The following is a 27,613-nucleotide window of genomic DNA, read 5'->3' on the forward strand; positions in this document are numbered from 1 at the left end:
GCTGGAAGAGGCACAGAAGATGGAGGTTTGGGGAAAAGGGAATTGTCGGTCAGAGGGTGTCAGTGGCGCACACGCGGTCGCGGAGCAGGCGACCACTAACAAGCCAGCCGATAGGCGTTGGTAGTGGGTGGCAGGTAGCAGGTAGCAGATAGCAGATAGCCCCGGCTGGGCTGGGGGAGTTCAGGCCAAGGCTCGCCTCGCCTCGCCAGCACAACTCAACGATTGCCGCAAGTGCAGCAAGCCAGCCGAGGGAATTGATGGAAGCACAAACAACAACGCAAAGGAAGCGCTAAAATGGACGGTTGACGTGCCACAGAAGCTATTGAGGTGCCGGGCGGACGAATTGGGTTGGTTTGCGACGATGGTGACGAGAAATAACGGGCAATACTCACAAGGACTGGAGTTGTAAGCAATTGCTATTGCTGCTGCTGCTGCTGCTTCTCGGGAAGGCTGGAGAGCGAGAGAGACGGATAGAGAGAGCGATGGAGGTGGTGTAGGTCGGCTGCAGAGGCGGCTGCAAAGATGACGATGTCTTTCGCAAACAGCTAGCTTGGACAGTTGCAATTGGAGGTATGCGAGCTGTCGGGATTAAAGGTCGAGAAGCTGCTGAAATGACAGGAAGTCGTGCAGACCGCAGAAGGAGTCGAGGGTGGCTCTGCAGTGGCTCAGAACGGCTGTTGTACGTGTAGGGTCCAAGGTCCAATGTGAGTGTCGAAAGAGAAAGAGAGGATGAGGTGGTGCCTGGGGCCGGTGTGGTAGATCTAAGGTGAAGATCCGGTCGGGACGGGATGACGGGAAAGGAGAAAGAGGGTGGCGGCTCTTTCCCTTTGCAATTTTGTTTTTTTTATTTTTTTTTCTCTCCTTCGTAGCACTGGACTGCCAGGGGCAAGTGAGAAAAAAAAAGGATTGACGATTTCGGTTGGTCGCGCGATGGGATTGGGCCGTGATTTTAAAATTGGTACGGGTGGGCGCGCTGTGAGGTGAGCCCAGTCTTTTTTTTCAAATCCCTCTTTTTTGCCCGAGAGAAGGAAGATGAGCGGCAGATTGGATCAAGAGGTAACCCAAAGGCGAGAAGTGGGTGTCGAGGTACCCAAGTACGCGGATTGAGCTTGAGGTGACGGACGGTCCAGGCTCGTACCTGAGCTTTTTCGCTTTATTCTCCTTGAAGTGCGTCCTGTGATTGGCTGGGATGATTCTCCGGGGGGTTCGGGAGGTAGAGCAAGCAGAGGTAAGTCCTACGTCACTCAATACCTTGTCGTTCCTTTGTATGTTTGATAGGAAACAAAGAATATAAATCAGTGTTATCCGTTCCGAGTAAGATGATGAGTTTCTTCCTAGTTGGAAGTCGGGCTCTCTTCGAGGCGAGGAGGGGATTCGCTGAAGGAGGGGTCGAAGACGGGAGAGAGGAAGAGGTGGAAGATGCTCATGTAGAAAAAGACGAAAAGAAGAGGGAAGGGCCGGGAGTTAAGACGAATATTGACGAGAGGAAAAGAAGAAAATTGAAATACCTACGCAGAGTACCGACGAAAGATCCACGAAGAAAAATTACCGCGCGCTGCTGAGGTCGTGATGCAAAGTACCTTTTGTGTGGAGTTTGCGCCAAAAAGGTACTTCTCGCCATCCGGTCAAGTGATGATTAATGCCGTTCCAACTTCATCAAGTGCACCTTTTTAGCGCGTCAATTCCTTTCACTTTCAATCTCTGGAGGATCGCCTCAAACATGGCAAGCACAAGACAACAGACACCGAAAGGTATGCCCCTGGCCTCCCGAGACGTCCGGGTTGGCCGCTGCTTGTTCTTGCACGGACTGACCCTGCCGTGCCTGCCTGTCGCTTCCTTCCTCCTCTCAAATTTGCCTCTACCTTAGTGTACCATTGTATCCCGTCCATCAAGCAAATCTTGCCAACTCTGTTTCTTCCCCTTGCACAATTCCAGAGAACAGTTGGTTGTTCTGAAATCCACGTCTGTCGTGGTCGGCTCACGTTCTCGCCCAATATCCAGGACCCTCTGTGGATCTTATGCAAACCGTCCTAATCCTTGCTGCATCCTTTCGACCTCAGCTCACTCTCGTTCTCAACTCCAAGTACTTGGCCTCCTGCTCTGCCCGTTCCTGATCCACCCCGACTGTCCGACCCAGCAGATGTGATCTCGGCTGTCGCGCAAATCCCGTCTGTCCCCGGCGCGTTTCCTCTCTCGGCAGCTCACGCGCCGAAATAGGGGGGAAAGACGACGCCAATACGCCAACCAGCGACACTCGCGGCTTGTCCGGACGACCCGGCCGAGACGGCCCCCGCGGATGCACCGTTGTTTGCTGACTGACCGACCGACCGAATACCTTGCCAAGTTCAAGTCATGACGGACTTCGGGCGCGGACAATTACCTCACTTGCAAGTCATCAACGACCCCGACTCGCCTAACCATGAGCATCAAGAACGCTAGTCAGTCGCTCTCTTCCGGAAGTGCTGGCAAGAGCAGCACATGGCCATGACCAACTCCAGCGGTACTGGCGCGCATCTGCAAATGCAAAGCAACAGTCATCTTACATGCTCTAATGCAGCCTCGCCCACCAGCTAGCCCATGGTGTGCATAACGGGAACAACCTGAGCTAGGAGCTGCAACTAGTCCGACCAACCAACAGTCAGACCACTCACAAGACTCCGTCCATTGGCGTTCATCTTCTGCAGCCTCGACGGCCCGCAATGTTCAAACTTCAACCCGCGATATCCATGCTTGCGACTCGACACGTTGACCAGCCTTGCTTGGCCGGCATTGCAACCCATCATGGAACCTCCTTGCTCGCCGTTGCCGCCAGCCGCCTTCTCTTCCATCAACTCGCCGTCCGATGGCCTCACTCTGTATCGGACGGCCTCGCTGAAGAAGATCCGTGACATATTACCAAAAACAACACATTCGACGTGTCTTCTCGGCGGCAATATCCTTCTCGCAATGCGGCTGCTAATCCATTTCCGCCCAACCCAATGCCCTCGCCCTCCTCAGAGGCCATAGGGATTCATCGTCTTCCCTGCCTCGCTACGCCTCACCGACCAAGACGCAGCAGAGTTGATCCCAGTACGTCTAATGAACGACGCGCGAGCTGCAATCCACAGTTCGACATCGAATCGAGGATCGTCTATGGTGTTTGTGCGCAGGTACCGAGATACATTGGGGCACACTCACTTGTCGACGAGAATACCTTAAGACGCGGAGAAAGCAAGAAAAAAGTAACGACGGTCAAGAGCACCGCTCGGATCGTCACCTGATGAATTGTCGAACGAACCGGGGCTCAGAAAATGTCTCAACATCGCATGGCTTCAAATCGACGGTTGGTTTCCTGCAAGCCACACGTTGTTGACCGTCAACGTCGCACAGGCCGAAGACTTGCTGACACGAGGAATTTCTTCTGCGGTATTATCTGCAGTGTTGTTTCCTTCTCTCACAACCCTCTCATTCGGTCGTCTACAACACAGCACCAGCACATGAGATTACCTACCGCCTCGGCTCCAATCACAAAATCTCGAATCTCGATTGTCGTCGATGCCCGAATCGCATTTTTGCCCCCACCTGAGATCATGATACCCGGAATCTTCGGGGCAGCCAATTCCAACAAACGCAGTTTGCTGCGCTGCGTGTGTTTACCTCGTCAAGCTGTGGGTGTGTGAGCTGTCACCGCACCAGGAGCGCTCTCTTACAGGCTTCTCCCCAGCAGAGCGTCCCATCCTGAGACGTTGTACAGCTCCGCTTTGGCGCCGTTATCGATCAGTACAATCGCAGCTATCGGCATCGGTCCCAGTAAGACGCATCGAGAAGCGCCATACAATGCCTTGAGGTGCACTAGCCACAGGGCGGAATGGGCGAGGCTTTGGCCCCCGGTTCTCTAATGCCATGAACGCCTCACTTGAATGTGAATACGGACTATGTGTTGTGTTGTTCTCCAGAGCGTCCAGGTAAGGTGTGCCTTGCATGTCTCTCGTGTTCCTGCTTGTCAAGCTAGACTACCTCACGCAGTAGCGCATGGTCAATCATGGATCAGAGGAAATTTGTTGGAAGTGTCTCGTTCGTGTCTTACCTAAGATAGCACTAACACCCGAAATGCAGGTACCAGAGACACAGAACACAGAGCGCGGTTCATGACGGCCCCTCGAAGTTGATGGCGGAATGGAATCCCCAGAATCTCGAGGGACAGAGGAGGCAGACAGCCATGGCAGAAGCCACCGACCGAGCTCCAATGCGAAACGGCATTCCAATCAGCTGAACAGGCTAGTCCTCCGCGCCTCTATCTCTTTATCTATCTCTCTGTCCATGTCTTTGTTAAGGAAAGGCATGCGGGACAAGCGCAAGCACAAGCACACAGATTTCCCCCCACCCCCGGACTCCGGTTCTGGGTGCTTTGGGGTAGCGTCCTCAACCCTTTTTTTCCCCCTTCGGAATCGTCCCCTCGGAATCTGACAAACATCGGATTGCGACGGCACAATTTCCATTCTCTCCCGTCCTTCTCTCACTCTCCCTCCACCTCCGGAATCGCAATTGCCTTCGACACTCGACGGGAGCCTTTCTTTTTTCCCACTTTTTTTTGTTCCTTCTTCAACGAACATCGTGATACCAGCTCAAGCTACGACTTGGAGCACGTCCAACCAACTCAATCAACTCGTTCAACATCGTCCCATATCCTTTCCTGCGTCAAGACCGCCAATCATGACCATCACCAGTGTCACACGCAACGAGCTCTGGCGGCACCCGGCCCCCACCTCGACACCCATGTGGGCGTTTCTGCTCAAGGTCAACTCCAAGTACGGTCTCGAACTGAACGACTACCCCGGTCTCTACAAGTGGTCCATCGAGAACGTCGCCGAGTTCTGGGAGGAGGTCTGGCACTTTGTGGGCATCACCGCATCCAAGCCGTTCGACCAGGTAACGCCCTCCTCACCTCACCGCACCGGACCATCCACTCCGTATCAGACATCACACACATCCGTCTTTCCAAAACTCAACCTCAGCCCCCGTCTGCTCATTGCTCTGCTCTGCTTGGCCCGCCTTGACGATTCGTAAACGACGAAGACATCAATGGGACAAGATCAACGTGTGTGACATCAGTCCGAGAGGCTCGAATGCCAAACTCTACACCCACCCATGCCCGCGCAAGTGCCAACGGGAACCAACGAGATGAAAGGCACCCAAATCGTCGATGCCAAACCCTCACCAGTGTCTTGTCTTGAACCCTCGCCAGGAATTGTCCACCCATCAAGAAACCTTGATACTGCCGTCGCCTCACAAACCGGATGGCTTAGTGGCCAAGGCTCTTCCTTTGCATGACCAACATCCCTCCACCACCGAGTCATGCCTTTGCTCTTCCGAGGATGAGATTCTCAACTCTTCACCTTCATGGGAAATGCCCGAATCCCATGCCCTCCATGCCATTGCCTTTATACTCTCACAGACCGCAAGCTGATCCCGAACCCAACAGGTCCTCCCGCCTGATGCCCCCATGTACCCCCGGCCAGACTTCTTTGCCGGCTCCCGTCTCAACTTCGCCGAGAACCTCCTCTTCCCCGCCAACGTCACCGTCGACCCCACCGCCGCCGCAACAATCACAACCACCGAACTCGGCACCTCCGTCTCCACATCCTGGGCCGAGCTCCGCGAGGCCGTCCGCCGCTGCTCCGCCGCCCTCCGCCTCCGCGGTCTCGGCCCCAACGACATCGTCGCCGGCTTCGTCTCCAACCACCACCAGGCCCTCGTCGCCTCCCTCTCGGCCGCCGCCATCGGCGCGGTGTGGACTGGCATCAGCCCCGACAACGGTGTGAGCGCCGTCCTCGACCGTCTCGCTCAAATCTCTCCAAAGGTCTTGTTCGCCGACAATGGAACCGTATACAACGGCAAGGAATGGAGCAGCACCGACAAGACGGAAGAAATTGTCAAAGCCCTTGCCGCCACCGGCCTCCAGCATGTCATCGTGATCAACAACGTAGCGTGTGACCTCGGCATGGAAGGCCTCCAGATTCCAGGCGTGACTGCAGAGGAATACACTTCCTTCCTCGCCAGCGCCCCTGACGTCCCTCTCCACTTCGAGCAGCTTCCTCCCTCTCACCCTCTCTACATCCTCTACTCCTCCGGCACGACAGGTCTTCCCAAGGCAATCGTTCACACCGCTCTCGGCACTCTGATCCAACACAAGAAAGAACACGCCCTCCAAGGCTCCATCACCTCGTCTTCCCGCATGCTCTACTACACAACCACCTCCTGGATGATGTGGCACTGGTCCGTCTCCGCCCTCGCCGTCGGCGCGACCCTGGTGCTCTACTCCGGCTCCCCCTTCAAACCCGCCGGCCACCTCTCTCTCCCGCGCCTTCTCTCCTCCCTCCGCGTAACCCACTTCGGCACCTCCGCGGCCTACCTCACCGCCCTCGAGGCCGCCCAGGTGTACCCCGTAAACGAGGGCATCGACCTCTCCGCCCTTGAGGCCATCTACTCCACCGCCTCGCCGCTACCTCCGTCCACCTTCTCCTTCGTCTACAAAGCCTTCCCCTCCAAAATCAACCTCGCTTCCATCACAGGCGGCACGGACATCATCTCCCTCTTCGGCGCCCCCTGTCCCCTCCTCCCCGTCCGCGTCGGCGAGATCCAGTGCGCGGGTCTAGGTGAGTAAAACCACTCCAACACATGAACCAACCTTTCTAACACGAACCCCAGGAATGGCCATCCGCGCAGTCGACTCCATCTCCGGCGGCCCCCTCCCAGACGCAACCCACCCAGGCGACCTCGTCTGCGTCCGCCCCTTCCCCTGCCAGCCCCTGACCTTCTTCGGCCCCGGCGGCGACGCAAAGTACAAGTCGGCCTACTTCGAACGCTTCGCCGACATCTGCGGCGTCTCCGGCCCCGTCTGGCACCACGGCGACTTCGTCAAGATCCCCAACCCGGCCACCGGCTCCCTCGTCATGCTCGGCCGCTCCGACGGCGTCCTGAAGCCCGCCGGCGTCCGCTTCGGCTCCGCCGAGATCTACAACATCCTCACCCGCTTCTTCCCCGCCGAGGTCGAGGACGCCGTCTGCGTTGGCAGACGCAGGATCACCGACTCGGACGAGACCGTCTGCCTCTTCGTCGTCCCCGCGGAGGGGCGCAAGTTCGACGACGACCTGAGGGCCAGCATCAAGAGCGTCATCCGCCGCGAGCTGAGTCCCAGGCACGTGCCCGGTGTGGTGGAGGAGTGCGGCGGCGGGATCCCCAAGACGGGCAACGGAAAGAAGTGAGTTCCCTTCTTGATCTGTCAGCATCTAATTTGCTTCTACTAACACACCCGCGCCAAAAAAAGGATCGAGGTTGCCGTCAAACAGATCCTCTCCGGCATGGACGTCAAGACGAACGCCTCCGTCGCCAACCCCGAGGCCCTGGAATGGTTCCGCGAATGGGCCAAGACTCACTAATACCTCATTGATTTTCCCACATTGCGACCTGGTTCGTTCGGCCTCCTCGCATGCGGCCGCGTGGGAGTGTGCTTCGGACAGAAAACACCCCCTGGCCTGCTTAATCGTGGGGGAAAGAAGAGACCCCCACGCCCGCCCACCTGACCTCGATCTAATCTAATCTATCAACCCCCCCTCCCTCCTTCGGATCAACGAACCATTTTCGTCCTCGTCTGCCCTTCTCTCTCTTCTTTTCGGAACGGACCGAGGAGGGATGGATACACACACATACATGCGCTAGCGATTCGACCCGATCATCTGGGTCGAGCAGGAGGGGCGTGGGGTTAGAAGCCTGGCTTTTTGTTTGAACTACATCTCTTTTCTCGCACCTGTTAGACTTAGAACTGGAGACGGGGGGATGTATTGCATGAGTAGCATGGAGGCTGGCTGGCTGGTCGGGTACTAGATTGGGGCGCGGGCAATACTATACAGGTGGTAGAATTGTCGGTTTACACAAAAAGATTGAACGTTTTACGACCTTTGGCATGATTCCCGTATGCAGTCTCCGATCCGATGGATGAGAGGCAAGTGATGACGACTTGACTTGAATTCAAACTATGTATTCAAGTCAATCAGTTTGAGCTTATCGTGAAGATTCTGAAAGGGTCGCTCCTTGAAGCAAACCGAATGTCAAACCGACTGTCATTTGGGGCATCTACTCGGGTCATCTTGGAGGAAGATACTCAGAAGGGATCGTGTCCACTCGAGTCTGGTCAAAGGCGTCGTGAGGTCGCCGAGCTGGTCTGATTCAGACTCGACAAAGACAAATCATGTCACTTTCGGCCTGGGAGTGTACTAGGTAAAAGAATACTGATATTGGTAAAAGTACCTCGGCCATCTCTTGTGACCAGGCTAGTAGTCATGACTTTCAATCATACCCCCCATTAACTCCAATTACTATGCAGGTTCGTCCGTATTTGGACGACAATAGGCCCCCTTTTGGCCTTTTTCTCTTCCCATGCTTTGTGTATTTTTTTTTCTTCTCGCACCGCCCATGCGTGTATGCCAACCATTGAAACAAAAACCCCCCTCTTGAATCCAATGTGCCTATGTGACATGCCAAAAAGGGAAAAACAGAAAGAATGCGCCGATTCTAGAGTCCGAAAAGGGAGCCTCTATTGGATTTTGGACATACGCTTGGCCATGCTGGGAGAAGGAGTTAGTCAGGTGTCTGACGGGGAAGAATCATCAGGATAAACTTACAAGTCGTAGAAAGCAAACTGGCTAGGCTGGCTGCCGAACTGGTAGACAAACCTCGAGGCGAGGTAGCTGCCGAAGATGGCGCGCAGGTAGGAGTCGGGGACGCGTTCGATGATGGTGTCAAGGCCGATCTGGTCGATGAGGAGGTTGGGGAGGGCGTCCTGGAGGACGGAGCGGCGGATCTTCTCGTTCTTCCAGAGGTCGGAGTGCTGGAGCTCCTCGTCCAGGGTGGTGATGGCGTTGGAGAGGTTGTCGGAGAGGATGCTGCGGGGGGTGCCGGTCTCCTCGTGCTCGCGCCAGATGGCCTCGAACTCGAGGCTGGCGTTCTCGCAGATCTTGGCCTGGACGGACTTGACGTAGGCCTGGTAGAACTGGGGAGCGACGCCCTTGGAGTCGTGGCACATGTGCTTGAGGAAGTTCTCGTCGTCGAAGGCGAGGGAGGCGAGGACCTCCAGAGACGAGGAGGTGACACCACCCTTGTTGGCACTGGCGTCCTTGTACAGGATGCAGCCAGCGGCCTCGAGGCGGAGCTTGGCGTCCTGGGTGATGAAGAGGTTGGCACCCTCAACAAGGTAGGGAATGGTCGACTTGCCGTCCTTGATGATCTTGTTGACAGAGATCAGGTCGATGGACTCGGGACGGCCACCGCAAGGGACAAAGCAGTCGGTCAGGCCGGTGTCGCGCAGGTGGTAGGTGTTGCGGAAAGTTGTGCCGTTGGAGATGAACTCGCCGGTGGGCAGGGTAATGTTGCTGTCGTCGCACAGAATGCGGTAACCGTCCTTGGAAAGCTTGGACATGTCAAAGTTGTTAATCATGACACGAGCCTTGGCAAGGCGCAGAAGCTCCTCCTTGTCGAGTCCGTTGGGGTCAACGAGAACACCGGAACCGTCAACAATGGAAGTGTACTTCTCGTTGCTGAGGAGGATCTCGTTGCTGCCCAAATCACCATCAGGGCCACCGGTCTGCATCTTCTTGACCGTGGATGGGTCGAGGTCGAGCTTCCTGTAGATGCCCTTGACGTACTCGCGGACAGACAAGGTAGTCATGCCGTAGGTGTCGTGAGGAATACCACCAAGCTTGGGCGACTTGCCGGTGAAGAAGGACTTCCACCAGGGAGCACCACGAGAGCGGGCGTGGTGGGTGGCCCAGTCGACGAGGTCGGCAGTGTTCTCGTCAGGACCCATGAAAAGAATCTCCTCCTTGCCGTACAAGTCCACGATGGGGTTCTTGATACCAGGGGACGAAGCCGGAAGGAGAAGGTCGAGGATACTGTCGATGTACTTCTCGAAAGCCTCCTCGGCGCGGTCTTGCATCTTGGGGTCAAGAAGAATGACACCCTTGGAACCGCCTTCGGGAATGTCCTTGTTCTTGCGCTGCTGAGTGCTGGCAAGACCGTAGTTCTCATCGAACAAGTTGCGAGCGTTGATGCTGTAGGCCTCCTTGCTGCGAGACTTGACGATGCGGATACCACCACGGGAGATGTCCTTGAAACGCAGGTGGAAACCGCGAGACTCGGCGCCAATGACCAGGAACATGCCGTAGAGGCGCTTGGGGTACTCGATCTCGGGCAGGAAAGAGGGGTCCAGACGGAAGCTGAGGGCAACCTTGGTCGGGGTGAAGTAGTTGGTCTTGAGGATGGCATTGTTGAAGACGCGGAAGGCAGTCATCACCATCTCCTCGTGCTCGTTGGAGACGTCACGAGTGATGCGCTCCTTAAGTGCCGCATCAGACAGGACCTCGATGGCAGGTGTGGGGGCAATGAAGTGGCGGTCGAAGTCGGGACCGACGGCAAGGTGCACCGAGGCGAAAGAAGCGTACAAGACGCGAACCAGGCCGGGGTAAGACTGAATGATCTCGAGGATGTAGTCGGGAGTGAATGTTTCTGTCCTCAGACGGCGTTTGAGCTTAGACAGAAGTGCGGTGTGGGCCTGGTTCTTGGTGTCCAAAATCTCGGAAAGAGAGACATATTCGGAACCGAGACGGTTGAGGAAGTGCTGGATAAAGACCCAGACGCAGTGGCCGTAGACGGTCTCCTGGAGACTGAGCTCGCCGGCAGTGAAGAGCGAGTGCAGCTTGTTCTGGGGCAAGCAGTACAGGAGAGAAATCTCCTTGGTGATCTGGTGGATGGACTGGTCGAGGGGAGGGAGGTTGCCCTCGATGTTCATAGCAGGCCGAAGGTAGATACTCATAACCGTGATACCGTTCGCGAACTGCTCGACATACTTCCTGGAGCTGGTGACGCCGTAGTAGTGGTACAGGTCAGAAAGGGCAGAGAAGAGGCCGCGCGCAGTGCGAGAGCGGAAGGCAATAACGAGACGCTTCTCGGGAGAGCCCTCAATATCGAAGACCTCGATCACGGGACCGGTTCTGCTGACGGCAAGCTCGATGATCTCCTGGTAAATCTGCTTGGTGTTGTTGGTCGCCTTCTGGAGGAAACCATTGTCGGCGATGACCTCGAGGCGAGTCTCATTCGGGTCGGTCGACTCAGGGCTCTGCTTGAAGAGGCACTGGTAGACGAAGTAGCAGCGCAGGGTGGCCTTGGACGTGGGCGAGGCGCCCAGAACACCGGGGGAACGGAAAGTCTCGACGCGGAACTTGGTCTTGCCAACATGGTCCAAGTACTTGGCCTCGAGTCTCTGTTCGTACTGCGGGCCGGCCGTTGATGTCTTGCCGGGCTCGCTTGTGTCGATGTAGATGGCGTGGTCAGGGGCCTCCATGTCGAGCCTGATCTCCTCGCGCTTGTCCTCGCGCGCGAAAGCGGCAACCTTGGCGGCGTACAGGGAGGTGATCTGGCTGGCAATGACCTCGGGGCTCTCGATCTTGAAGTAGACGTCGTCGATGCCAAGCTCGTCGTAGAACCATCCGACCTGCTCGTCAACGAGCACTTCCGGGATCCAGCCATTCGTCTTGATGAGTCCGCGGACTAACACGCAAGTCAGCATCGCTCAGTGGTCGCAATTTTCGGTTTGGCCGAGCTTACCTTGGTCCATCTGCTCCAGCTTGCCGACAAATGTCGGCGCAACGTAGCCGACTGTCGCTGAGCGCAGAACTCTGTGTCCGTTGCCATTGGCGCGAGCGGCCATGGGAACGCTGAAATGTGTTGGCTGGGGAGAGGGGCCACGGCTGCTCTCTGCCGAGTCGGCCTGGACCTGACCCAGCATCTTGTTACGAGGGGGCGCGGCGGTCGCCATGATGTTGCCTATTTCCTCAGTGGGAGAGATATCCTCGTAGTTAGGAGACCTGTCCATGGTGGGAAGGTCAGTATTGAGAGACAGGGCCAACATTGCGTGTGGGCGTTGGGTCAACAGAGCGACATAGAGTACAGGAGTGGCTGGAGTGAGTGTGTTGAACAGGTGAAGTGGGAGGAAAAGCTGGGAAAGCGGGCGACCCAACGGTCTAAGTAGCTTGCCAGCAACAAGGACGAAGCATCGCAGCAACCAGGAGAGTTACATGTTGGGAGTGAGTCAACCTCGAACTCGCTGGCAACACAGCTTTTCGGGGGCGCGTAGCAAGGCCAGAACCGGGATGGGTTACCCGTCGAGCGAGCTAGAACAGGTTTGCTTCTCTAGGAGACGCGACTAGGGGACGTGGAATGGGCAAGGTCGAGAACAGAGCTGAAGCTGAGCTTGTAGACGTGCAGGCGCAAGTGCTATCTCTCAGGGAAACGCAGGAATCGAGAGAGCAACGGGAGCATTGAAGCTTCACCGCCGAACGCTCGTACAAGATGTACTGATAAGGGAACGGGCAAGGGGGAGTGGGCAACAATGCGAGCAGAGCAGGTAGGGTAGGAGAGGAATCCGTGGACGTGGACGGACGTACCTTGCGTCTCGGCAGTACTAGTGCAATGCTGATCCGATTCAGATATACGGGACCAGGTGACAAGCGGGCAAAAAGCTAAGCAATGAGCTCGGATAGCTGCTTTTTGCGGGATGGTCTGGTTGGACGGGGGAATTGCGACAGAGGTCGAATAGGTGAGGAAGAGAGACACTCAGTCGGTTCCGGGGAGGAGTGGAGATATCGAAAAAGGGCGTGTTGTTGAGAGATGTGAGGTGAAATGCTCCAAAAAGACTGATGTCAAAGTCTCGGAGCTTGGTCCAGGCGGTTCTTGTTGGATGATTAAGAACTGAAATGTCGGTTCGGGAACCAATGCAAGAATGGTTCTCGGTAGGTGTGGCCGGACGAAGACGGGATGAAAGGATTCGAGGTCAGGGGAATGAGGTTTTGGAAGCTGTAGAAGAAGCTCCAAGCCCAAGAACTCAAATATGGACGATATATACGTGTTTTTGTTTTTTCACGTCCACGAGGAAAGCTTTCCCGAGCAAAGTTCTTGCGCAGGCGTTTCCTTGTAAGTCGGGAGGCAACGGTGGTCAGCAGGACTTCCCGTTATTGGAATTGGCGGAAGCTGTGGTAATCAAAACCGAGCCAGCAAAGAGATGCCAAATTGAGTGAAGACGGTGGTTAAAGTGCGTCAATTGACGTAGGCGATGGGGATCCCGGGCAACACAGCCATCCGACCGGCTTAGGCCAACTTCACTGATGAATGGTGAATTGGGTGAGGTGTGTTTTTGATGTGGCGACGCCGGGGGGCACGCGCGGAGAGATAAGGACCCTGAGGCAAGATTGCAACTGGGCCGCTCGCTCCGTATGTTTCTGGGCTGCGTTCAGCTGAAAATAGCAGCGGCAGGAGGGCAAGGTGTAGTAGCCACAGGGCTGTGACTGCGACTGCGACTCCTGGTGGACGGACGGGCGAGAGAAGGAGGAAACCGAGCTAGGCTGGTTATTATTGGCCGACGGGCTGACGAGAGAATAGAGGCGTCAAAGTCCGTTGGGTGAGCCGTGAGGGATTGAGGAATGTCAATGAGGTCGTCCACGGGTGTGTAAGACGAAGAGATAAGGGCAAGGGGTAGTTGGTGAGAGGTCAGAGACCAGAACAATGTCCAACTAAGAGATAAGGTAGGCAGCCCGAGCAGCAAAAAGTAAGAATGAGGGAACCTGCTGGTGAGGCAGAGACCTGAGGCTGTTACTGAAGATGTACGTGCTCGAGGAGGGAGATGTCCTTGGAGAGAGAAAAACAAGTCGATCAAGGGGCAAAGAGTCACGATACAACAGGGCCGGTTGTAACCTTTATAGTTGGGAATGAATTCGAAGGCGTCTCGCAATGCTTTGTATGTAATGCCGTCCCTTACCTTCTCCAATCCACTCCGTACCATGACAAGCCAGGTGACTGTCCAGAAAAAAAAAAATGAAAAATTGCAATGAGATTCTCGTGCATTTCTGCCCCTCCAAGGGAAGCACGTTTACTGCATCCTTGCAGCTTCGTGAGCTCCCACGGCTCCTTTGGGGACAGACTTGGATCACGATGATGACTTCACCTGAAGCACGAATGGCGAACTATTACCAAATAGAAACCGTCTAAGCCGTTTCGGGTAGTCATCAGGGCCAATTAGTTGGTATGATTGGCTTGCGGAGAGAAAGTACAAGTGATATTTTGGGGGAAGTAAGTAAGTACTGAGAAGAGGTACATTGTATTGATGAGGTAAGGCCGCATACTTGGACTCACTACTCGTACCTTAGTACTTGCATCGTCAGGTACACCGGTGACCTGGACTTCCTGGACTTCCTGGACTGAGGTGGGCTGGGCTGGGCCGGGGCTGTTGCGCCTTGAAAACCGAAATATCCAGCTCCAGGAGTCCAGCTTCCAGCTCGGTAAGGTACCTGCCTGTCGCTCCGTCGTACCTAGGCGTTTTGCTGAGGCAAGTGAGGCCTGGGAGCTGCCACATGGGGCACATCACATGCGCCAATGGAGGGGCACCAAGGAACTACCAAGGGCCCAAACCTCCACTGAGAGTCCACGATGTTCAGGTTGTGGTGGTGTACGTACTCGGTACATGTCTCCTCTCAGTGACGACGACATGTATTCAGGTAGATTTTGCCAGGAACCAAGTACTGATCGATTCATGTACCGTCCAATACGTACCTGTCATCCCTCATCACGGACGGCTATTCGAGGCTCTTCTCTCCACACAGTTTGTCTTCTTTTCTGTTCTTTAAAGTGTCGGAGCAAGCACCCGACCTGTTCTTGAACATCATGCTCTCTTCCTCCGTCCCTCACTACCTTCTACTGCTTTCCGGCTGGTCAATCTGCGAGGTGGCTAGGGTAAGCGCTGCCAGCAACCAGCCTGCCTTAGCCGGCCCGGTGGGCAGAGGGCGATTGAGGTTAATCGTAGATCTACATGTCAAGAGGCAGATCCGGCCCTCACCCAGCCCCAACCCATTCACACGCCGGTTTACTTTAACAATACAGAACAGGACACAAGACACCAGCACCAGCAGATACCGAGGCAGAGACGACACGGAGACTTTCGACTCAACATCTCATCTCTTCTTACACGCAGTAATCAGAGTCAACTCGTAATCGGTCTTACCTTACAATGTATCAACTGCGCAGTCCGGGCAGCCGGCTTCTCCGCGGTTCTGTCTGTCACCCGTCCCGTGGCCACAATTAATTGCTGTGCTGTGCGTACCCGGCTATCCGCCCGCTGCCCTCTCGTAATCGTCCCTTATCGACGCCTCCGACAACTCGGCACAGGTAGCCGCCGTGCGATGTCGATATCAGAAACCTGCATTTTCCAGACGACACGAGACGGTACGTATTCGACAAAATACTGTACGGAACGCCTCGATTCGTCTTCCAGTCTGTCCAGTTGCCCTGTTCATCTTCCCAATGGAACACAACGCACAGGGCTTTTGTCTGTCACCGACAACTGGTTAATATGAATGCTGAATGCGCCGGTACCTTTGTACTTGCCTTCGACCTCCCAGAATCTTCGGGTCGCGCAGTCTTTTGGTCTTTGGAGACACGTAACGGACCCGGTCCCGAGGTCTCGAGTACTTGTCCTCCGTGTCGGCTGCCTTTTACCGCCTCTTTCGTGTTGCAGCTCAAAACGCCCGCTCGTTCAACCAACGTCCCGTCGTCCCCATGGTCTCGGCGCCCCGGCAGATACGCGTCGAGTCGATAGTATCCATTGTAAGAGGTTGGAAAAGAGACGTATTCGCAAAAGTACACACAAATCACACAAAGTACAACGGATATACGTCTTTGCTTCCAAGTCACGACAAAAGACAGCAACTCCCCTGTCAACCCGCCTCAACGACGACCTCTGCAACAACAACCCTGGGAAATAGAGTCGTGTTCGTCCCTAATGTTGTTTCCATTAGTGTACGTCTGGGGCCGGAATCCCCAGTTTCCCCAAAAACAAGCCAGCGAGACAACCTAAGCCAACCGCACCGCACAACCAGCCACAAACCCGAGACCCCTTTTTCCCACCTTACCCCAGGTTGTGGGCATTCCTCTGACCCCAACGGCGGACCAGCAAACACGCAAACACGGTGATTACAGAAAGACCAGAGGATCACGAGATGGCACATGTTGGGGATGGCCCTGCCCGCCGAGTGGCCCGGGGCGGCGGCTGACCCCACGAAACCCCGCCTAAACCATGGCTTGTAACTTGCGTACCGGCGTCGTGTACCGTGTCAAGTCAAGCGCCGCGTCGGCCGGGCCTTCGGGGGTCGAGAAGTGAAGCTGATGGAAGAATCGTGCGCCAGATGCCAGTTTCCATTACCCCCAGATTACTTGATCGTGCAGCACTCGAGGTGGCCACGGGACAGACCGACTTGGCCCTATTGGGGACACTCTGGGATGGCAGCCAAACCTAAGCATGGGTACACCGAGTTTGGGTCCCGAGTTTTGGAGAAGAGTCCGCATTTCCCTTACATTTTCCCCGGTTTCTTGGCTGCCAGCCAGCCAGGCGAACTTCTTCTTGGGTACGTACGCCCATGGCATGTATCCAAACTTCCTCGACAAGTCTCCCTTCGACAAGTCCGTCAAGTTGTTCGAATCTGGCCAAGTCCACATCGTCAGTCAAGTCTGGCCCAGCCGGCCGGGGCCCCGACCATCGAGGTCCCCGCGAGCCCGCATCGCCATTACCAAATGGAAAAGCCATTGTAAAACACTGCCGGTGTCTGACCCCTCATCACGCGGTCTGGCAAGGCCTTTTGTTTCGTCCAAAAAAAAAAAAATCAATGAGAATGCTGGTGCCGCCCTCAACTGCAGGCTTGCGTGCTAATTCCAGGTGGAAGGTGTAATTGGAACCGGTGGATGTTGTTGTTGTTGTCGGTGTTGGAACGGAGGTCCAAGTCCGTTCAACTCTGACGATACACTAATACACGGTTAATATGACACAATAGCACGCGGCGTTGGTGGCTTTTTACCCCATGAACAATATTTCAGACTTGGATCCGCATAACAGACACATTGCCTGGAATGAGAAAAGACAACGTCCGCTTGATGTCCCGTTTCGAAGCTGGAGACGCGTCTCTGACTCTCACGATACCCTCCAGAGCTCCCACTTCACCGTACCTGATCGACGTAGTACCTGACCTTGGCCGGCACCCGAATTCTAGAATTTTTCACCTTGAGTTGTGGATCAATCTACGAAATACCTGCCGCTGCCACCGCCTCCTCCGCGTTGCCTCTGCTGCTAAATTTACCCCAACTAACGAAAACAGCAAACGGCCGGCCCAATCAACCAAACCCCTGCACCGCCACAAGGGGGCCGGAGAAAACTCAGATCGTCACTTGTCCATTCTTGCTCCTCTTGTCGATGCCGGGAGGCTTGGGAAAACGAGCCTGCGAAAGGTCACGATGCCTCAAAGTAATTTCCTGTCGTCAAGGTTCGTACCCATGGCACCATTCCAGCTGACGGGTCACGATGAGAGACACAAGACGGGGGCCCGGTCCAGGGAAGGAGTACACCGTCTTTGTGAACAGTGACTCGAAGCTCAAGGGGCGAGAAATACTCACGATGTTTTTTTTTTCCGTCCGCCTTCATACACGTGTCCCCTCCCTGCGGCGAGTTTGGTTGAGAGTTGCAAAGCTGTTGCAGGAATTGCGGCATCAACAAACCCGCATTACTGTCGGCCGCCGAATTACGTACGTCGAGCCCGCACCCAATACCTACCTACCTTCCTTCACCTCTTCTCAATATACGACGGCTAAGTGAGGCCTCCTCTCTCTCCTCTGTTGTGCATCTCGACGGGCGCAACTCTGCCGCAGCAGTTCCGATGAGGAAAGGTATTGTGTTGCATTGCTCATTTCTCCAGGGCAAACTCGTCTCTGAAAGAAAACCTCTCACTCGGCAATTGCAAACATGCTAATGGTGAAAATGGCTCGTCCCAATCGAGTAACCCAGAAGACCATTCACGCCGTTTACGCTTATGCCCACGGAGAGGCTGCCTCTTCAACTCAGCGCCTGTCTCCTACTGCCTCAACTCAACTCTCAAGTCAACTCACATCACCTCATCCAGGAACTCTCTCCCTCCCGCTCGTCCTCGCACCCACACCTCGTCACCCCGGAAAAAGATTTCATAATCAAGACCACCAAGCAGAGCCTCTTCACCTTGCTGCCAGTCTCCACCCGAGACTGTCCCAACGTCAAGTCACAGACGCGGTCCGCAGACATCTCCGACACCAAGCCCCGCGCCCAAGATGCAACACGCTTCTTTCTTTCTTTCTTTAGCACGCCTCGAGACCGTCAACCCGTGGTCAGAGACCAGAAACGCCCAGCCAAGCGGACAAATTTGGCGATCCCACTGCGACGACGGCGTCGAGAAACGCCTTGGCCGGTGGGCAGCATCTCACCCTCACCCACCACCCCCGGTAGGTGCATGAAACTAGGAACCAAGTGCGCAGATCATCCGGGTCGGGAAAGCCTCTCCCCCCCCTTGCCCTGCCCTACGCTCCGGTGTTGCAGAAACACGACGGCCGCCCAAGACGTGATTGTCTTTTCTTCCCGGCGGATGTGACGGGGACGTGGTTCACAAGACTTGTTATGGTTTGGGGAAACACAAGGCATAGACTGCCTGATCTGTGATTCGTGTTGTTGATGATGATACCTGTGATGAGGAAAGCATGTCGAGGCGCGGGCAATCTCGAAACGGCACGTTACGGGCTCTGGTGCTTCAGGATCTGCAGGTCAGCCCGGCCGACGCGAGAGAATACCGTGCCGCCCCGGAAGCCTGTTCGGTCGCGGGTTGAAGGTGGCCCTTGGTCGCGTTCCCCCCAGAATCTCCTCCTCGCCGGCAGACCGTGAACGCCCGAACATGACGGGAGCGGGCTCCTCGTCATCCGGCCATCCCATCCCGTAACTCCTTGTCCACCCCCGAAGGAAGCCCGCCCGCCTAAGCCATTCCTCCATCATCCTGCAGTCTCATCGAGAAAGTAACATTCGATGGCTTCAGGTACCTTCAACCCCGCCATCACGACCCCGCCATCTCGTACCTGACCGGCCGCGCGCCTCCGTATCATTTGTACGCTCCATGCTCTTGTTCCCCCCCGTGCCCCGGACTTGAGGCTGTTCGGCCAAGAGACGAGTCAGCCCTCCCCGCATGTGGCCAGTTTATGGGGTAATGAGGGGGTAATACCGGGGTTTCGAGGGGGTAATGAAAACTCCCATATGTCGTAATTCGAGACTTTTAGCTCGAGCACGTTATTTGACGTTGATGGGCGAAAAGTTTTTTTCTTCCTGTCACGATGCGAGTTTTGCGGGTTGAGGAAATAATTAAAGGAATAATAATAAGGGGATGATGATTGAACTCGAGACATGTACCGTTGTATAGACTCGAGGTACCTGAATGACTTGATCAAAGTACCGAGACGTAGAGGCGACATTGGTAAAAATGGCCCGCATTTTCAATCTTGGATGGATTTCGAGACTTGCAACAATTATTTGTTGGAGAAAAAGAGGACCTGGAACATTCACAGTGTTTCCTTCGCCTCCAACTTTTACATATTCCTGTGGGACACCTGACGATTCTCAACTCTTCAGTGGTCAGCATCAGGATTTCCAACCCTCAGCCATCCTCCACAACAACGTCTTTTCCCCTTTTCCTAGACACTGTCGCTGCTGGTGAGCAACTCGAGTGACGACACCTCACTCAAGGCTGGAGTTAACTCCGAGCTGTCCCAGCAATGGATCTGTAACTTGTTCCCCCGCGGGCCCCACGGCAGCGGCAACCCCTCATTGGACGGTGCGGCGGAACGGCGCGGGAATATTCTTTTCTTGGGGTTCCCTTTCGGTGCATGATGACTTCACTTCCTTGCCCCCCCCAAAAGTCAACTCGACCGAACCAAGGTTGACTGACTTAGGTATCGATTGCTGCTTCTGCCGTTGCTCACATTGAGGCCCGTTTCGATTCAAGGATCCTCGTACGAGCTAAGGACCATTCATTCCGCCTCTTCCAGCTCTGCGCAAATCAACTGACAACCCCACCACCCCGCGGACCAGTGACTTCTACCAGTCACTTTCTCCAAACCCCAAAGCCAAGATCGGTCAGTCGACTGAACCCACAATATACCTCGCGCTCCAGACATGGATGCCAAGGGTAGAGATTACGCAGAGTCCCTGGATCAGAAGGACGCCCTGCGGCACACGCGGGACGAATTCGTCATCCCGACTAGACAAGAGATCACCAGCAAGACCCTCGCTCAAAAGTCTCAAGGTCAGCAAGTGGAATCTCTCAGTCCACTGGTGCCCCAATCAGACGGCTCCGGTCTCGTTCTCCCTCAACCTCGCAAGACTCGTGCAAGCTAACATCGTGACGAAGTAGGCGACGGCGTAGAGCAGAAGAAATGCACATACCTCTGCGGCAACTCCCTCGGTCTGCAACCTAAGCGGACGGCTGAGAGGATACAGCAGTACCTATCGACCTGGGCAACGCAGGGCGTTCAGGGTCACTTCAAGCCGCTGGACGACTCGCCCCTGCCGACATGGCTCGACGTCGACGCGAGGGCGTCCAAGATGATGGCCCCCATCGTCGGCGCCGACCCCTCTGAGGTCGCCGTCATGCAGACGCTGACGGCGAATCTTCACCTGCTCATGTCGGCCTTCTACAGACCGCAGAAGGACGGCAGGCACAAGATCATCCTGGAGAGCAAGGCCTTCCCCAGCGATCACGTAAGATCCCACGTCTCCTCCAAACAAGATCCGGTCGAACTAACACGAGCCCCAAGTTCGTCGTCGAGACCCAGATACGACACCACGGCCTATCCCCGGAGACGTCCATGGTCTGCATCGAGCCCCGGGACCCGTCAAAGGACAGCACCCTGACCACGGAACACATCCTCTCCGTCATCGCCGCCCACGCCGCCGACGCGGCCCTGCTCCTCCTCCCGGGCATCCAGTACTACACCGGCCAGCTCCTCGACATCCCCGCCATCACAGCCTTCGCCCGCGCCCGCTCCGTCTTCGTCATCTGGGACCTCGCGCACGCCGTCGGCAACGCGCCCCTCCGCCTCCACGACTGGGACGTCGACGCCGCCGCCTGGTGCACCTACAAGTACCTCAACGGCGGCCCGGGCTGCATCGGCGGCGCCTTCGTCCACGAGCGGCACTCGCGCGTGGCCGAGAGCGGCAGCGGCACCTCGGAACCCGGGTACGTGAACCGGCTCGGCGGGTGGTGGGGCAACGACAAGGCCTCGCGCTTCGTCATGGCGACCGACGGGTTCCGCCCGGCGCCGGGGGCCGCCGGGTTCCAGCTGAGCAACCCCAGCGTGCTGGACATCACGAGCCTCTGCGCTTCCCTGGAAGTGTTCGAGCTCGCGGGCGGGGTGGCGCCGTTGAGGGAGAAGTCGTTACGACTCACGGCGTACCTCGAGGACCTGCTGGACGGGGCAGACGAGGACGTCAGGGGCTTGTTTCGGATCATCACGCCGCGGGCGCCGGAGGAGAGGGGCGCGCAGCTGAGTCTGATGCTAGCCGACGGGCTGTTGGAGGGTGTGATGGGGTATTTTGAGGAGGTGGGGGTTGTGATCGATGAGCGGAAGCCCAATGTTGTGAGGGTTGCGCCGGCGCCGTTGTATAATACGTTTGCCGACTGTTTCGACTTTGTCGAGCATCTCACGGCGGCTTTGAGGAGAGCTAGGAAGAGTACGTAATGCGCCAATAGCGAATGAAGTATTGGGTAAAAAGAGGTCGGCCTTGTTTGAGTGCTGGTTATGACAGCATTGTCATCGACTAATTTCCTCGATGATGGATGAGTAGACAACCGATCACTACAATCAGAGCCCGACAATATCACAGAAACGAATCAGAACCGCGTAGAATTTCTACGGGTCACCGGCTTCAAGTCAATGAGGCAGCAGACTGTTGAGCCTGCTAGAAATTGCCTCCACCAGACTATCTCCAGCTGTCTCATTTTGGGAGGGAACTTTCGTGTCTTTGCAGTTCTTTCAAGAATACGAGACGTGTATGTCTTTGATTCATTCTCGATCCAAATTACGGCGTGTTTGTTCATCTCTTTTAACTCGTGTTGTTGAGATTAGGGATTAGAACAATCAGAAGATGTCGACTGGAAGATGCAATAGAAACAGAACATCAAAGTTGGCAACAATGCCTAAAGCTTAGGGGTATATTAAAACAAGGAAGCATTCTTTAAGCTATGAGAAACCATCGTCTCGAGACTAGGTTGAGCTGATCGATGCCAATTCGACTGTTATTTGTATGCATTTGTTTATTGAGAGACAGCACGTGCTGATGTGCTAGAGTTGTGTTAAAGAGCCGTGAAACTTGTATTGGTAAACCGCCGTAAAGCTCATTTAGAGCTGGGCACCACTTTAACCTTAAGCTATTATAATAGCTACGTTTAAGGTATTTGACATTATGTGGAGCGAAGCTCCTAGAGTGTAGAGCTTATAGAGTATAGAAGGAGCGTAGCTTTATCTCTATAATAATAAAACTATAAATATATAGACTTAAAATTATTATATAGGGGTATATATATACCCTTTATAGATTAGTTAGCAGTTAAATAGGCTTTATAAATTAATTAGATTAATATATAGCTAAATTTATAATTATTACTATTATTATTATTATATTATATTATAACTATTATTATTATAAAGTTATTATAAGAGAGTAGTTATAGTATTATTATTAATAAGTTATAGCTACTAATTATTAATAAGTTATAGCTACTAAAAAAAAGCACTATAGGTAGGCTAAATATAGTAGAAAGCTCTATATAGTAGCTATTAGAGGTAAAAAGCCCTATATAGTAGGCCCCTAATAGGGCCCCTAGAGGGCTTCTAGAGGGTAACTATTAATTTCCTATTATAAAAATTATAAATTAATTTAAGATAAATAAACTAAATAATTATATAATAGTTATTATTAATATAAAAAGTTAGATTAGTAATAATTATCTAATAGTTATTATTTAGGGCTAATTTTAAAAAATTTAGGTTATAACTTCTTAAAAAAAAATTAACTAATATAGTAACTATTTAATATATTTATACCTCCTATTTACTAATAATAAATACTACTTATTCTCCTATATATTAATAATAATAACTTAACCTCTCTTCTTCTCTTTACTACCTTATTATTATTAATATCTTTTATTATAACGCTATTATTATTATTACTAATACTATTAATTAATTAATATTATTATTATTAGTATTATTATTATTATATTAATTAGCCTATTATAGCTACTACTACTATATTACTACTACCCCTAAGTAGAAATAGAGATTAGCCCTTACTACTATTAAATAAGCTAGATCTTCCTCTACTTATATATATCTATTATAACTATAAATAGTCTAAATCTATTAATTAATTTATTAGTCTTTATAAGGGTAAGGGTACTAATAAGTTAACTACTAACTACTTAGAGTATTATTAAGGTTACTTAAAAAGAGTAAGTATTTATTTTATTTATTTATATAATTAATAACTAATAACTATTAGTATACTATATTATTATAACTTATTACTTTATTTATACTATTAAAATAAATAGCTAATAATATAGCTATATTTAGCCTATTTATTAAGTTCTCTTACCTCTAGCTAGCCCCTTTTTACCTTTAGCTAGCTCTATTTTATACCCTTTATAGAGATCTAACCTTAATATTTTAATTAGCTATACTACTATTAGCTCCCTCTTACTTAATTCTTCCTTATAGATAGGGCCCCTAGTTCTTCTATTAGGGTTAGTATTTTTAAGATATACCTTAATAGGCTATAGCTTAAGTTAAGCTAGTTAGTATTAACTAAAAGTATTATACTTAGTATTAATAAAGTATTAAGCTATTATTTATACCCTCTTGATAGATATATATTAATTAGAGTTAAAACTACTCTATATCTAGTTACCTTTAATTAAGCTACCCTTTATCTAGCTACTCTCTATTTAGCTATACTATTTTAGATTATTCCCTATTTAGTTAACTTAATAATAATAATATATTTAATAGCTTCTCTTAGCTTAATAGCTTATCTTAACTTAGTAATAGCTTTTCTTAACTTAGTAGCTTCTCTTAACCTTACTTAAGTCTAGTATTAAGCTTAAAGCTACTATATAAATAGTTTTATTATAATAACTATCTACTATTTAGATTAACTTAATATTATATAGTTTACTTAAAAGACCCTAATTATTATCTCTATTATATTATAAATACCCTTAGTATTAACCTTAAAACTAAGAAGAAGTAATATATTTATGGCTATTATAATATTAGTTAAATCCTCTTCTTTAGTAATAATAACTATAATAAATATATTAACTATTTTTAATATTACTTATTACTTATATTCTCCTTTAATACTATTAATAATATATTATTTAATAATAGTATTAATTATTATAATACCTCTCTTTATCTATTATTATTACTTATTTACTCTATTTAGTATTAATAGTATTATTATTAGCTCCTACTTAGTAGAGGTAGTAATCTAACTTAAGGCTTCTATATTACTAATTTAGTATTCTATAGTAATATAGATAAGTCTACTATTACCTCTTAAAATATTATACTCTTATAGAACTTCTATAGTAAGCTTAATAAAGAGTATATAGAAATCTATCTTTACTACTAATAGAGATAGTTTAATATAGGCTTAAATACTAAATCTATCTATAAGTTATACTATAATAAGGATAAAAATAAAGCTATTTATTTCTTTAGTAATAAAAATAAGCTTAACTTTAATAATATTTCTAACTTTATATTATTAATATAAGTTAAAGAGATACTTATTACTTATATCTATACTTCTATTAATATCTTTTAAGTTTAAGGCGTTTAGTATTAATATAAGAGCTATACTATTAACTTCTTATATAATATAGCTAAGATATATAATTAGCTACTCCTTCTTCCTTAAGAACTTAATATTATTATTTTATATTTTAATAATACCTCTAATAACTTATATCTTTAGTATTAGTTTTAGAGGTAGTTTAAGGTTTATAAGTATATTATTAAGGAGTAACTTAATTACCTTTTAGCCTATTATCCTAGCTATATTAATATTATTATTAATTAGAATAACTTAAATAGACTTCCTAATAATACTAACGTTATAGGCTAGCTACTTTAATAGTTCTTTAACGCTCTTAATAAAGAGTATAATTCAGACGCTAAAGTTAATAATACTATTAAGGGTAGTATTATTCTTAACTTTATAGTAGATAAGGTAGACCTTAAACGTCTTTATTATAATATTAACGCCTAAAGTAATATTAATAAAGCTATTACTAAATAGCTTAATATTTAATATTATATTAATATATTATTATTCTATAATACCCCCCTTATTAACTTAAATAACTCTTAAGCGCTATTATTACTTATATTCCTAAGTCTCTACCCTAATAGTAAGGGAGAGTTTATATAGCTTTAATAGCAATCTATTAACTATATTATATATATATAGTATATAATAAAGTATAAGTCTAGCTACTTTACTTAGTATCCTTAATTCTAATTTATTATCTTTAATACTATAATATAAAGGAAGGCTATTAGCTATAGTATCTATTATACTAAGTATACTAGCTATTAAGATATAACTATTAATAATTTTTATACTACTTTTAGTAATAATACCCCTAAAGTAAAGTAGTTATTAAATTTTATTATTTACTTTATTAATATCCTTATTAATACCTATATATATTAGTAATTAAAGCGTAATTAACTTAAGGCTATAGTATATATATTAGGGTATCCTATTATATTTTTAATATTTAGCCCTATAGATTACTATTAATACTATCTAATTAAGTACTTCTCTAACTTTTAGGCTTAGCTTAATACTACTATAAACCCTATCTATTAGATTTAAGTTATAAGAGATAATCTATATAATAACCTATATACTACTATTTATATATTTATTTATTATATATAGTACTTCTATAAGGAGGTTTTAATTAAGAAGTATAATATTATTAACTATTAGGACTAATATAAGTTTTAAAGCTATAGAAGTACTTATAACTATAGACTATACTAGCTAAAAGACCCTCTTTCTCTTAATATATTAACTAAGTAAGCTTAAGACTAGTTTACTAAGGCTTAAGGTAGCTATATTACTACTATAAACCTTAAGCCTAACTATAAGTTTAATATTTAGAATAAGGCTAATCTTTTTATATATAATACTATACTACTATTATACTTTAGCTTCCTTTTTATAGTTATTAACTACTACTAGCATTATAAGTATAATAACTATTATATAAGAAAGAAGAGAGATACTAATAAGATAGCTTATTACTTTTACTTTTCTTACCTAACTATTAATAAGCTAATTATTACTTAGGACTTTAACCCTTATTACTTTATATTTACTACTATATATAATAATAATATACTTAATTAGTTTAGCCTAATAATTACTATTAGCTAGCTTATAAATATTAATATTATACTCTATATTAATACTTATACTATTATTAACTATATTACTAAGTACTATAGTAAGGTTAAAGTAAAGACTTAAAGTTATAAGGATATTACTAAGGCTATTATACTAAATATTAAGTTAAATTAACTAATTATATCTTTTATAGTAAAGTAGATAAATAAGATTATTAGTAAATATAACTAAAGTACTTAAGAGATCTATTATATCCTATTTAATAAGCCTCTAGCTAAAAGTAGCTATATTATTATATCTTTTAACTACTATTATCTTAATAATATTAAAAAGAATACTACTACCTATATTATCTATAAGGGAGAGGTTTAGTTAAGGGAGAGTCTACTAGAGAAGTATATATAACGCCCTTATAAGCTAGTCTAAGAGAGTATAATATTTATCTTCTTCCTTTAATATATTAATAGCTTATAGAGGAGTAGCTAATATAAATTCCCTTATATAAAGACTTATATTATTAACTTCTTTTTATAATATAAAAAGGGTTACCCTAATTATTTTAAATATTATAGTAGAGTTAAGATAATACTTAACTATCTATTTAGAAGCCTAAATAACCTCCTTATTATTAAGGATTAATAGTATAAATATTTTAAGGATATATATACTACTTACCTCTAGTATTATAATAATTATATCTCTAACTTATATAATCCTATTAAGGCTAACGTCTTTAAGAAAGATAAATTTAAAGACCTTAAAGCTAAAGAGTTAATATAGGATAAGGCTTAATAAGAGCTTACTAATAAGTAGCTTTATTATTAACTTAATATTAAGAATATTAAAATTATTAGTAATTACCCTATTAACCTCTAGTATAATTAGAGACCCTATATTAGACTTTATACTTATAACCTTACTATTAAGAGCTTTTAGTAATACTATAAAGGTAATAACCTAAATATTACTTCTAACTATATAGCTTTTAATAAAGAAGATATTAATACCTTAAATAACTATTAGTAATAGATTTTTAATATTATTTATATTTATTACTCTTATACTTAAAAGGGTTATTATCCTATTTAGCTACTTCTTTAAGTTAATAGTAAGGAAGGTATTAATAAGTCTTATATTATAAGACTTCTTTATATTACTCTTAAGGATATAATAGAAAGCTTTAATAACCCTATAATAATTATAGTGCTTATA

At 48.9% G+C, this 27,613-nt stretch overlaps 3 protein-coding genes across 3 annotated transcripts; 2 read left to right on the forward strand and 1 right to left on the reverse strand.

Moving 5' to 3' along the window:
* Positions 1 to 4,692: 4,692 nt before the first annotated feature.
* On the forward strand, positions 4,693 to 7,418 carry CkaCkLH20_04519 (acetoacetyl-synthase; the record flags this gene model as incomplete). Its single annotated transcript, XM_038887238.1, has 4 exons — positions 4,693 to 4,908; positions 5,462 to 6,635; positions 6,688 to 7,240; positions 7,307 to 7,418. 4 exons carry the CDS (start codon positions 4,693 to 4,695, stop codon positions 7,416 to 7,418), a joined length of 2,055 nt encoding a protein of 684 aa, XP_038747404.1.
* Positions 7,419 to 8,572: 1,154 nt separating this feature from the next.
* On the reverse strand, positions 8,573 to 11,941 carry CkaCkLH20_04520 (uncharacterized protein; the record flags this gene model as incomplete). The annotated part of the gene is made up of 3 exons (XM_038887239.1): positions 8,573 to 8,603; positions 8,661 to 11,580; positions 11,638 to 11,941. 3 exons carry the CDS (start codon positions 11,939 to 11,941, stop codon positions 8,573 to 8,575), a joined length of 3,255 nt encoding a protein of 1,084 aa, XP_038747405.1.
* An 8,145-nt stretch (positions 11,942 to 20,086) lies between these two features.
* CkaCkLH20_04521 (uncharacterized protein) lies at positions 20,087 to 21,651 on the forward strand (the record flags this gene model as incomplete). The annotated part of the gene is made up of 3 exons (XM_038887240.1): positions 20,087 to 20,216; positions 20,322 to 20,671; positions 20,728 to 21,651. 3 exons carry the CDS (start codon positions 20,087 to 20,089, stop codon positions 21,649 to 21,651), a joined length of 1,404 nt encoding a protein of 467 aa, XP_038747406.1.
* Positions 21,652 to 27,613: the final 5,962 nt, after the last annotated feature.

The sequence above is a fragment of the Colletotrichum karsti genome (genome assembly GCF_011947395.1).
Source record: "Colletotrichum karsti strain CkLH20 chromosome Unknown Scaffold12, whole genome shotgun sequence".
In the NCBI taxonomy this organism is placed as follows: domain Eukaryota; kingdom Fungi; phylum Ascomycota; class Sordariomycetes; order Glomerellales; family Glomerellaceae; genus Colletotrichum; species Colletotrichum karsti.